This window comes from Vigna unguiculata, chromosome 3 (genome assembly GCF_004118075.2).
Source record: "Vigna unguiculata cultivar IT97K-499-35 chromosome 3, ASM411807v1, whole genome shotgun sequence".
Classification (NCBI taxonomy): Eukaryota; Viridiplantae; Streptophyta; class Magnoliopsida; order Fabales; family Fabaceae; genus Vigna; species Vigna unguiculata.
Window position 1 is genome coordinate 4,061,348 of NC_040281.1, and position 13,724 is coordinate 4,075,071.

The following is a 13,724-nucleotide window of genomic DNA, read 5'->3' on the forward strand; positions in this document are numbered from 1 at the left end:
AGGGATTTGTCTGGCAATATCGAATCTGCAATGAATGAATACAGACACTATATAGAGTACAGAGGAATTCATTATTGCAAACAGTGAAGCAAATGGGATAGTGATGATGATAGAGACAAAATAAAATAATGAGTTCGTTAGTTAATTGGACTTAGCTAGCTCCAGTTTTGGATCAAATGCGGTGATGGAGGTATTATGAACTATAGAAGAGGTTTTGGCACAGTTGCAGTATTTCAGGTTCCTTGAAACTGCCATTGTTAAGCAACGACCATGCTATTTTACCTGTCTCATCTTCGTTTCAATCACGCAACATGGAATAACATTATTGAAGACAACAACAAAAGAATAGTTCAAAAATCAGTATTAACACGGATAGAATTTAAAGTGAGCTGAAAATTTTATATTTAATATAAATGAAATATTTAAAATTTTGAGTTAAAAATAATATTTTGATATTTTATGAACGTGCGTAATGTTGAATCATCATCATAGAAACCTTTTACAAGATAAAAAAAATTAAAAATAATATGTGTTTTTCTTTATCTAAAACCATTTTTAAAAACAAATTAATACTAGTCAAACTGATTCTTTACACTAGCTTTGAATGATTTTGAGACGAGTTGGTTTTTTGAAATTTTCTGATCGATTGATTTCCAATCAAATTAGCCATTCTACTCAGTTTTTCTTTTAATAATAAAACTTTATCGAGCAATAGCTAATATTGCGGGAAAATATTAAACATAATGTTATTCATTTCATACAAGGACGTTATATTAGCTGTAAGATTGTCTCATGTAAGAATTATGTGGTAAGAACCTATCAGAATAGTAAAGATAATTATATTGACATGACTCTTTTCTGGTATTGGAATCTATATTGGTGTGTGGTGTTGTGCTTATGATTCTATACAGAATTTATATTGGCATTAAGAGTGGTAGATCAAGTTCATGTTTTACTCTCCTTTATTATTATACTTTTTTCTTGTAATTTGGTGGACAACAATTACCGGAGAAAAAGATGTATGAGTTAGATTTGTTCATGTTGTTTTTTTCTTTTTTTCTTCCTACTTTGTTTAATTTTTGTATATGGGTTGGGGTAATCCTATTGCCCCTATTAATATATTTGTTATTACTGATAAAAAAAATGTAAATATAGTTTTGAAGAGATTAATGGATATTCGTTTTCTTGAAGGACACCGGATTTTGATATCTGCGTTTGGATTTAAATTAAAGGTGTGTTCGGGGTAGAGATATCTTTGATATTTTTTTTTTATTTTTTGTTATGATTTTTTATTAATTTTTCTATTATAATATTTTGGTAGGTATTTGTTACGATTTTTTGTTGTTTGTATTCTTTTTATATTCAAGCATATTTTATTTATGTATAATAACTCAGTTATTATTTTTAATAATATTTTTTTTTCAAGTTTCCTATTTTAACCAAACATTCACATGTCATATTAAAAAGACCTCAAAATTTTTCAAGTTTTTTATATATCTAATTTCTTGATTTTTCAATATTCTCAATCCACTATGAGTAACCAATGTATTGCACAAGATTGATACGTTTTAGATGATTTGAGCAGTTAAAAAAAAAAGACAATAAAAATTCTCAAGGTTTTTTTATATTTATCTAGCTCTTTTATTTCTCAATCGAAGTTTATTCATCCTATTACCTTTCAAGACGCTACTTCAAGGATAGAAATATTTTTTATATATTCTTTTAAAGTATGCTGTTATGATTTTCTATTAAGTTTTATGTTATAATTTTCTGTTTCTTATAATTTTTCTTTATACTCAAGGATATTTGATTTATATAAAGTAAAATAACTCAATTCTCATACCTCCAATAAAATATTTATCTTCAAAGTTTTTTCTCACTTGTATTTGCTAATCCCATATGAATGTTTAATAAAACACAAATGAGAGAAAACTTTCAAAAGAATTCTTTTATTAGAAGTATGAGAACCGAATAATTTTACATAGATAAAATATGCTTGAATATAAGCAACAAAAAATCATAACATAAAACCTAACAAAAAAAACATAACAGAAAACTAGAAAACTAAAAGAAGATATCAAAAATATCTCTATCACACCTTTTAAGATGGATATGGAGAACTAAGAAACTTGAGAAATTTTTAATGTTTTTTTAACTGCTCCAATCATCAAAAAAATATGGATCTAAAGATTGTACACTATATTGATTAACCATAGTGGTAGAAGAAGAAGTATTTTTGCGACTCTTATAACAAGGCAATAATAATTTCATATTTCTCTATAGAGAAACCAAACTAGGAATCAATTTTGTCATTTTTTCAAGGTAAAAGGATCAATAATTGTAGATGAATCAATGTCAACCATACTAATAGAAGTCAACCTACTCACTATGATAAATGTCTATGATAAATGTTTCACTAACACAAAAAAGGCCTTTAACGTCACCCCAATAACGTCTGCCTAAAAAAAGCCCAACGTTAAAAATGAACGGTGGCATTTTTGTAAATAATGAGACATTTTTAACGTCTGACGTGGAGGGGGCAGACGTTACTTAACGTCTGTTAAAAAATACCCCGACGTCACTCAAAAAAGGACGTCGGCCCCCACCTCGACAGACGTCCCTTGACGTCGGACCAGCGCGCGCCAGACGTCACTTAACGTCGGCCCCTCCCACCCCCGACGTCACTTAACGTCGGACATAACACCCCCGACGTTAAGTTTCAGCTTATCTCTGCGCGAAACGCAGAAACCCTCGCGCTGTTCATCTTTTGCACGAGAGTTCCCGCCGGCGATGCCATTTCCGACCCCCTCCAGGTGAGTTTCGAAAGGTTTTCGCCATCAAACTTGTTGGGGTTTAATTATGGGTTGATTTTACGCGTTTTGAACCGATTATTTTCCGTTTTCATCCCCATTTGCAGCGTTTTGAGATTCGTCCCACTTGCTCTTCGTTCCCATTTGGCCAGCAGTGTGCGGAGAACCTAGACTTCCTCTCAAAGTTTGTCTTTCAATTAGAGGAGGTTAGTTTTTCATTGTATGTATATATTTGTTCATTGTATGTATAGAATTACTTGTGTGTGTGTACGGTAATTGCGTGTTTGTTAATATCTCAATAATAGAAGCTTAATTTATACCTAAATGAGGCTTGTGTTGAGGCCTATGAAAATCATTCAACTGGTTAGACTTAGATATACGAAGTTCATTATTGCAGGCTTCATTTCTTTTGATTTTCTCTTTACAGTAGATTCTAAGTTAATTTTTAATTCAAAATAAAGTCAGTCCTTAAAGCTAGGAAGTCAAGAGAGGACAAGCTTTATTTTGGATTGAAGTATCACGTGGTACACCTCGACAACATGTGATATCCTTTGTGAATCCTGTTATTCATAAATTTTACAGTTTGAGATAGGTTTTATTTGTAATTGACTCCTTTAACTGGCTAAAAAGGGAAAAATTGTAGTTTCTTTCCTACCTTCTCTGTGCTCTATATGGCTATTAGATACATGTCTCCTTCAACATCTATTTAGGACTTATAAGTAGTTGTAGAATAGCTTTCAACATGTAGTGATAGCCACTTTGGCATAATTTTTTTTTTTAATTAGAGCTAGACAAACTACTCCATAAGCACTAGAAGGAGAAGAAAATGAGTAGAAAAATTAAAAAAGTTTCTCCTTAAGCTGAAATTAGCTTATTCAAGTTAAAAAGAAGATTTTGGAGAAGCTAATACAAAAGATATTCTGCAAATAAGCTTAGAAGCTAATTTTAGCTGCTGGAGAAACTTATTTGATTTATTTTTCTTTATTTCGTTCTCCTATAAAGTCTTAAGGACAAAATTATCCAAACAGGGCTTTAGTCATATGTAGTGCTTGTTGATAAAAAAAGTCATGTGTGTAGTGTTGACATATAAGGGTGTGCTTTGGACAATTGCAAAATTATATTATTTTAATAATCAATTATATGTATTATTGATTATAATCAGAATGTTCTATGTTTTGATAAGTCAATTGAAAAGTGATTGTAAGATAATTAAGTTCGTTTGGATGAAAAAAGAAAGAGTTTTGACATATAAAAAAGAGTGTATGATAAAATGAAACTGTTGAAGAATGATCGTAAGTTTCAGATTTTCAAGTCAAAGGAACAACTTTTTGTCTAGATTTTATTTCATCAAATTTAAGTTATTTTCCAAAATACAGCTTAGTTCATAAACAACATTTTTTTTAAAAAAGCAACTGTAATCTAAGATTTCAGATGTTTCATTCATGCTCTAAGTAAAGCTACTTTGTTCCTCAGGAAATTAAGAAATTGTGCACATATTTGGTGGACTTGAAGAAGGCATCTGTTCAGGAGATGTGTTGAAGTGTCTATGCTAACTATGCAGCCTTCATACGGTTAGTTGTGCCAGTTTGTATCAATATTTTGAAAATTGTGTTGGTCCTTTTACTAATAAAAGAAAGAGATTCAAGGTGGAGAAATCGAGCAAAAATTTTATTAGACTTGTAAACAATATTAGCATACATATTAAGTACTTAAGTACATAAATGTTGTTATAGAAACCATGATAATCTATATAAACAAAATCATTTTACTAATAAAAATCAATGCTTTAGTGTTTAACAAACAATCATGTACCTCAACCTAGTTCTGCTTTTATTTCCCTCATATATAACTGAAATATTTTGAGTGGTAGAGGAATAAAAATGATCTTTCGACCAGTTCAGACTACAATCATTTGTGCTGAAAGTATTATGAAATTGTTCTGGAAATTTTCTGATTTTCAGGTGTATGGATGTTGTAAAAACAGTCAAATTTTTTTAAAAAATATGGAGCAGTTTGACGTCTGGTGTGCCCTGACAGACGTTATTTAACGTCTGATCGTACCAGGGCCGACGTTATTTAACGTCTGACGGGCTCTGACAGACGTTAAACTGCTCAGGTTTTTCCCTCATTTTAGCGCGAAAATTGACGTCTGTGTTACTAGCCCCGACGTTGGATAACGTCGGACTCCTAAAAGACCGACGTCAAGTGACGTCTGCTATTTTTCCGACGTTATTTTGACGTCACCCGATACGACGTCGGTGTTTGGGCAGACGTCAAAGGTCGAAAATGTCGGACGTTAAAAGGCTTTTTTGTGTTAGTGTTTAATCGGATGTCATATCTGTATTTGATATAATACAAATGAGAAAAAACTTGAAGATAAATATTTTATTAAAAGCGAAGTGATTTATTTTATAGAAATGAAATATACTTGAATATAAAATAAAATTAAAAATAAAAGCAACAAAAAATCATAAGAGAAAATAACAAAATTAAAAGAGGAAACCTAACTGAATATCATAATAGGAAATTGGAAAAAAATACTAAAGATATCCCTCCCATGTTCTGAAATTACAAACGGGAGTTTGCACTTCTGAAAGCAGCATAGCAGGAAAGTGAGAAGTGAAAATTTATGTCTTTCACTATAGCAGGCATTTAGATGAATTTAATCGATTTTAATTACCAAACATGCACGTTCTCAGTTTCATTGTGGGCGTTACCCTTAGAATATTGTATAACCTGTTGGACCGATTCATGGGCCGAAGAGAACTTCCTTCAATTCATAAGCCCAAAATGTTTTCTTCCCGTAACTACTTTGGACCAAATTAAAAAAAAAACATGTCATAAATTGATTAGGGTTGGCAAAAATATCTACAAGGATATCAAGAATAAGATTCATTACTCATAATTAGTATTCGTGAGTAGTAGATAATAGAAACTTTAATATTCATTTATAAACATGTCGGTATTATATTATTCATAAGTATCCTTTAATCATAAAATTTAAAATTAAAATTTAATTTATATTTTATTAAGTTATATTTAATTAAAATTAAAATTTAATTTATATTTTATTAGGTTAAATTTAATTAAAATTAAAATATAATTTATATTTAATTTTATATTTTTAATTGTTTTATATTTTATTTTTAAAATGTATACTTTCTTTTAAATATTATAGTATTCATGGATAACCGCGGATTTTAACCTACAGGTGAATTTTTTTTATTGCAATTTGAGTAGCGAATTGGCATTATCTGTGCCCGACACAATTCATTGTCATCCCTAACAACAGAACGGTGCAAAATGCAAATGAGTTTCGTTATCCCATTCACATTTCCAAATAAAAATAAAATCATTCTCATTTCCATTCACAAACTCATCGAATAGAGTTTTTCAAAAAGTATTTGTTGAAATTATTTTGATAAATATGATTTTTTCTATTCATAATAGAAAGAAAGCAGGTTTAGTGGTGTGATTGGCATTAACTCTGATGTTAATAAAGTTAAAAATCTTTGTATTTTCATCATTGGTGAAGAGAAATCAGGGAAGAGGAGGGCGATGAGTAACCGAGAGTGGTGGAAAGTAGAAAAAGTGGGTGTGAACAAAACTATTTGAAAAAAAAAATAGAAATTAAGGTTCAAAAAGTAATATTACTTGAGTGTAAACAAAAAAGAATAAAGTTCACTTAGTAGAATCATCAGTGAGAAATTGGGCCTAGCCCAGCTACTCAACTAATAAGCTTACAATCGCCACATTCCTCTTGCGCATCCATAATTTTCTTTTTTCATCTTTATAATTTATTTTCCATCATTATTTTTCGGATGGTATAATTGAAAAATAAAAAAAATATACTTCTTAACTGTAAACTTTGAAAGTTATTTTTTTCTAAAAACAATATTTTTGGGTACAATCCATAAATCACTTTTAACTTTCGAACGGTGCAATCTGAAAAAAAAGCTAAGAAAGAAAAATTAAATTACATAATTTATAAATTAATTTTGGCTTTTAAATATATAATTTAGAAATAAAAAGGAAATTTCAGACAGAACAATCTAAAATGAAAAAAAATGAAAAAAAATATAATGAAGGATTCAAGAAAAAAAATATGAAGGTGCTGGAAGAAATTGCCGTGTTGCAACGTTAGTCTCTCAGGACAATTTCAGACTGCTCAGGTTAAAATAAAATTTGAATTGATTAATATTTAATTAAGTTTTGAATTTTTGTAAGTAACTTAAATATCAAACTAATCTAATTGATATTGAGTTAATTTAATCAAATTAAAGTAATCTAGTTTCTTGGGACCACCAACAGAAGCTTTATTAGTCCACACAATTTAGAAACGTGGGTAGTCTATGACTTCAATAGAGAAATTGATGCGATAATTAATGGAACAGAAAATTGAATCCAAATGCTGATACATGTATAGGTGATTAGGTGTCTGATATATATTAATTATTGGATTAAATGTTTACCTTTTAAATTACAAGAGTCAAAGTTGACAAGGTAGGGCAACTTTTTTTACCCTAAGAACGTTTAATTGTGACGTGAGTCCCTTAATTATATGTCTTTTTAACATCAACCAATGCTCTTATAAAATATTTAAAAAAAAATCATAACTAAAATTATTTACCACAGACTAAAATTAAAAATCTAGAAAAATAATATAAGAGAACTTAACTTATGTAAAAACTAAGTATTTTTTTTAAGAGTAAAAATAGATCATGTTTAGATTTTTTATTATTTATTAAAATCTTGTAAATAAAAAAATTACCTATTTAAACTTATTTTAAATAAGTTATCATCTTTCTAAAATGATTGTCTTTTAACTCGCTTTTTCTAATTTTTGAGTTAACTCCTTATAAATAACTCACTTTTTTGTTTTCAACACCTATAAATATGTTATTTTAGTTTAGTCTCTATAGATATTTTATTCTTAGTTTTAGTCTCTAAAAATATGTTTTTTTATTTTTAACTCAAACAAATAAAAATATATTTGACTAAAATTCTTCTAAATATAGTATCTTTTTATTTTAGTTCTTGAGAGATCATATGGTAGGTAGTGTAATTTATTTTATTTTTAATTCATTGAGCTCACAATTTTACTAAACCTAAATGATGACGTCATAAAAATTCACCATAACGTAATCATGAATCATTTAATAAAGAAAATTATTTGCAGATATTAAAATAAATTGAAATAAAAAAATATTTTAAAAATATTCAAACAATTTTTAAATCTTATTTAGAACTGACAATGTTAAATTTATAATTTTCTGATACTAAACCAAGCTTATGCGTTTGCTTAACGTCACAATGGTTATGGTAAGTTACCTCGTCATCAACGCCCCTAATCTTGCAGTTGCTGATGCGCAAAAATATTGGATATCCGAAGATAATGCCGAAAAGCATTTTCTTTCACAAGTTTTTATGTAGACATATTTTAATATTTGACCCATCTTAATTGTAATAAATATTTGAAAGGTAAAATATTAAATAAAAAGTTATTGCGAAATTGTATATTTTAGGAATAAAATATTTCTTATGATTTTTAGCTTTTGTAACCGGATTTTTGGGATTAATCAATCATTTTCATATCATATATAGTAAAATAAAATAAAATAAAAAGTTAGGTAAATGCAGGAAGCTGCAAAGTTTATGATTTCCACTGGAAATAAATTGAACAAGAGAAATAGTTATGAAAGTCAAAGGAATAAATTAAGAAATTAATTAAAAAAATGGTGTGAGAGAGAGAAGTTGCCCTTTGGTTCGCCCTTGGAGGCTTTGACCAGAGGTGGCGTCCTGGTTTTGGTGTCTTCTTTCATTTTTCAATTTTCATTTAATCATTCATTCGTTCTCTAATCATTGGCTTGCCGTTTTAATTGCGATCTTCACTCTCACAATGTCGTTGCCGCCGCCGCCGGCAAATTCAGATTCCGCTGATACCTCCGCTCCGTCGCTGGTCAGAACTTATCGCGTCTGGCAAGGAAGTAACGTAAGTAACACGCAACTTATCCGATCACTTATATGATTCATTTTTAGGTCATCTTTCACCTCTCCGAGTTCGATTCCGAGTTCTCTGTGTCAATCAACACCGAGTTGATTCGGGAGCATGCGGATACGAAAAAGAGTCTACTGAAATATTTTCAACTCTGTGCTGTTTCTGCATAATTGAAGTTTTCTGTTTTGTAAAATAGTACTTGTATTGCTTTTGTTATTTGTGATGATTTTTTGCTTTCTGAAATCGTGGTTTCAATTTTCTCAGGTTTTTCTTTTCGGAGGGAGACTCATATTTGGGCCTGATGTGAAATCTATATTTATATCGATTTTTCTTGTTATTGTGCCCATCGCGGTGTTCTGTGCTTTGGTAGCGAGGAAATTGTTGGATGATTTTCCTCATCACTCTGGATGGTCAATAATGGGTGTGGTTATTGCTCTCACACTGTTTGTAAGTTATTTTTTGTTCAGAATATCATATATTACTCCATTGATAGATGAAGCAATCGTCTATTAATACGCCCGATGATTCCTGTGACACCTGTTTCATTGCTTATTTTTTTTCTCAAGTTTAATTTCTATGCATCCGAAGTGTAGAGAATATTTAGATGGTGAACCAATAAAAAGTTATGGTACAGTGACTTTTAAGTAATTTTTTATACATGACGATTTAGGGTTAAAGTACAGTATATACTCTTTATAATGAGACTGTGCTTTCTTTTGTTAGTTATATTATTCGCACTATAATTTTTATGATATTTTTTTTTTTTATATTTATCTGTACATTATCTTTTAAGGAAACATGTCTAGAAAATCCTGTTATACAAATGATAATGACTGGAGCCGAAAGACATATTTTTCCATTTCCCTTCATTGATACTCTGTCTGTAGTTATCACACAGCACTGAAGTTCTATATTTGCTCTGTTTTACTTGTAAGTGTATGCAACTCTGCATTTAGTAATTCATATTCAAAGCATTAAGATTTTTTCCTATAACCCCTTAACAATAAATACCTTCTTAGTTGCATATCATTTTCCTTTTTCTTAATCTAATAATTTTAATAAAATTATATAAGTAAATGGCTGAAATATTACTATCCTCGAAAGTTTTACTTCATACAGCTTGTATAGTTGTCCCCTGTTACTATTTATAGAGATAATATCTGGATTCGGCTAAGATTTCAACGTGTTTCCTTATAAACTTAAAAAATAATTCATTTTAAGAAATTGCTATAGTAAACAGAGTTTTGAGATCAAATAGGAATGACAGGAGGGAGTGTCATTTCAAAGTGAAGCAAAATATCATTGGTTCCGATACATATTAATCAGGCATAAGGATCATGCCTACTGCTTTCGTAACCTCTCACTTAATACGATATAAACTTTATTTATATTAGTTTTGTATTAAGACTTTTCATAATTAAACATAGCCTTCATAATTTATTTGAGCAACTGTGAACATACATGGATAAGACAATTCTGATTTGCACGATTCTCTAGCATTTTTTTTTTGGTCTATTTAAATGAGTGAAAAATAATGCGGATATCAAGATCTCTTACAGCAAAGACTTTCTCATTCACTACTGCACTCCTAACTTTTCTAGCGTACTCCCTGCAGGTTCTAATCACCCTTATAGTAACCTCAGGAAGAGATCCTGGCATAGTACCTCGTAATTCTCATCCTCCGGAGCCAGATGACTATAATTGGACTGAGAATAGCAACAACGGGCAAATTTCAACGTCACGATTTCCACGGACAAGGGATGTAATTGTCAATGGTATAACAGTGAAAGTCAAATATTGTGATACTTGCATGCTCTACAGACCCCTCCGTGCTTCTCATTGTTCAGTCTGTGATAACTGCGTAGAGCGATTTGATCATCACTGCCCATGGGTGGGTCAGTGTATTGGACTGGTAATCGTCATCCTTCCATAACTTCACATTTATTCTATTCAAGGAACACTATCACAGTCATTAGAATTTTGCACTTTCCTTCTCATTTGTTACCTGCTGCAATCTTTATCTCACGAGTTTACTATTTCATGAAATCTTATTGGCCTTGTGAAGTACCCTCCCCAGAGAAAAAAATCAATTTTACTGGGATATTCGTACTATTAGTTTACTCTGTTCAAATGCTTTGTCAGCGACAAATAAAAAGAAGATATGGGTATATTCATTTAGAGAGGGCAGGCAGGCTTCTAAATCATGAAACTCTGTTGATGGAAAGCTTTAGATAGTACATAAAATTAAATTGAATGTGTAATGAACAAAAATATTATGCGAGGAGAAATAGTCATGGCCCTTGGAATTACAGATAATAGCATTGGCTTCCTATATGCACATTTGACAAACTCCTTGTCTGTTGACGTTCATAGCATTTGTTATTTTGTTGATCGTATTCTAAGAAGGGAATGTTTTTTTCCTCTGCTCTCACAAAATAAAATTTTGAAGAATAGTACAAAATGGTGATTATTTTGCATGGGTGTTGGTATTTTTCTGCTTTCATGTTCAATATCGTATAATATGACATGCATATGGACAAACAATAATTAAAAAACAATCACGTTTGTATCAGATATTGGATTCGAGAAGTTGCTGAATAACATTTTCTATTACTCCTTGCTTGTATGTACATTGCCGCAGCGAAATTACCGGTTCTACTACATGTTTGTTTTCTCAGCCACTCTGCTTTGCTTGTATGTACATGCCTTTTGCTGGGTTTACATTGTAAGGATCAAGGACTTTGAGAAAGTATCAATTTGGAGAGCAATGTCCAAAACTATAGCATCCACTGCACTAATAATCTACACCTTTGTTTGTGTCTGGTTTGTTGGCGGCCTCGCTGTTTTCCACACGTACCTCATCAGCACAAACCAGGTTTGAATGCCATTCAGCTCATAGTTCTTTGAAACGTTAACTTTGACTTTCACTATTCCTATGCACATCCAATCATCGTTTGTTGCATTCTACATTCGAACTATGAGGTAGTCTGCTATGTCGATGACATGGGTAAAACAATGAAGCACTATGGTGCATTTCTAGTTTGGTTTTCCTACGTATGTTGATGAAAATTCTTATTGTCTAATGTGCAGTCTACTTACGAAAATTTTAAATACCGGTATGACCCTCAAACCAACCCATACAACAGAGGGATATTTAACAACTTCAGAGAAGTATTCTGCTCTAGAATTCCTCCGTCCAAGAACAAATTCAGGTCTAAGATTCCAAGGGAGCCATTAGATTCATATCGAAGAACGGACATTAGGCCCTTAAGCCCATTGATGAAAAGAACGACCAGGCATATGGAATTATTAGTTGGGAATTCAGTTTATAATGAGCATGAAGAGGAGGAAAGTCATCATAGAGATGGGTCTGAGAATGAAACACGTAGCAAGGATAGTGAAAGCAAAGATAGTGGATTGACCGATAAGTCCCTGGATTTAAGCAAGATCCTTCACGCTGAAAGAGTAGATGGCCAAGAAAGTTCAGTTGGTAGATACCCTCCATGGGAAACAACTCCACAAGTTCCTGATAGCATAATTGAAGTTGGGGAATCAAATTGGAATACTGGGCCCAGATACTCCACTCAAGAGACTGTATAGTGCACAATTGAGGCTGTCAGAAACATCTTTGGATGTTAATTTAAAGTTCAAACAAGTAATGATACAATTTTATAGATGTAAATTAAAAGTTCAAATGATTAATGAGCAAAAGAAGAGTGTTGTTAAAGTTGGCCTTGACTGGAAAGAGAACCAATTAGGATATTGTTTATGAATTGTTTGGTAACGTATTTAAATTTAATTAAGTTGATTTTAATTTTGATCTTTTTGAACCAATTCAAATCCAACCAATTATGGTTTAAATCTAATTATAGAGTTATGGTAAAATAATTACTGTTATTATTTTGTAAAGTTTTTTTTATAGTGCAATTGGTTTTAAAATGGGTACCCTAATGATTTCTAATCCAAATATGATATTAAAAAATAGATGATAAGTATGCTAAAACTATGAGACTTGCTGAAGTTCAAAATGATAAAGATGAATGAAAAAAAAAATTCAAAGTAGAACATAAAATTAAGTATCAAAATAAAAATTAATTATTTAGAAATTAAAAAAGTAATGGGTCAAAGAACATAGTGAAAAATCACTTACTTTATAAATACCGAAAAAGCGATCATTACATAAGTGAGTTTTTTTTTATAAATATTAAAAATAAAATTCAATGTTACTATGAGGACTTTTATAATTATTCATGAATTTATATCGATGAAAATAAATTTGTTAGTAAATCAAAGGCGGTGGCACAACAACGGCTCAACAACAGTGGAGACAGGAGTTGAAGGAGGAGGAAGAGGAAGATGAGGAACATGAAGGGGAAAAAGAGGAGGAGGAGTCAAAGACAACGACGATACAAGTGCAACAAGGAGGAAAAGAGGAGGAGGAAGAAGAAGAAAAAAAAAACAAAGGAAAAGAAAGAGGAAGAAGAAGACTCAATCGCACAATTTACCAATAAATTTTATTGATGACCAGAATTCGTCTACAATTTCCAATGGATATTTACTAACGGATATTTATCGATAAATTGCAGTCATTAGTAATTTCCAACAAATTTCACGGTTAGTTGACAGAATTTATTGATGACTATTTTACTGATGAATTTTTGGTTGTTAGTATTTCATACTCAAATTACGACAAATTTTTGCCGATGAATGTTTATTGATAAGACATATTTTCTTATAGTGTAATAAATATATTTAATTTTTTAAGAATTGTTATTCTCTATTGAGTATTTACTCAAGTTTCACATAGAGTAATATGAAGAAGGAAATCATATAAAAATTCTATCAAAATAAAGACTTCTATAAAAGTAAAGACTTGTTTTGAAAATTGTTACCATAACTCAATAGTTTCTTAGGTA

General features: G+C 30.7%; 1 protein-coding gene across 1 annotated transcript; it reads left to right on the forward strand.

Annotated features, from left to right (window-relative positions):
* The first annotated feature begins 8,519 nt into the window (after positions 1–8,519).
* Positions 8,520–12,538, forward strand: LOC114178614 (probable protein S-acyltransferase 5). The gene is made up of 5 exons (XM_028064622.1): positions 8,520–8,802; positions 9,073–9,255; positions 10,424–10,720; positions 11,450–11,683; positions 11,899–12,538. Exons 1-5 carry the CDS (start codon positions 8,710–8,712, stop codon positions 12,406–12,408), a joined length of 1,317 nt encoding a protein of 438 aa, XP_027920423.1. The 5' UTR covers positions 8,520–8,709; the 3' UTR covers positions 12,409–12,538.
* Positions 12,539–13,724: the final 1,186 nt, after the last annotated feature.

Bases quoted from the DNA above. Each gene is read 5' to 3' on its own strand.
- LOC114178614 (XM_028064622.1), top strand. From the start codon at position 8,710: ATGTCGTTGCCGCCGCCGCCGGCAAATTCAGATTCCGCTGATACCTCC. The intron at 8,803-9,072 runs GTAAGTAACACG...CAATTTTCTCAG, and splicing joins GCGTCTGGCAAGGAAGTAAC to GTTTTTCTTTTCGGAGGGAG. The intron at 10,721-11,449 runs GTAATCGTCATC...ACATTGCCGCAG, and splicing joins TGGGTCAGTGTATTGGACTG to CGAAATTACCGGTTCTACTA.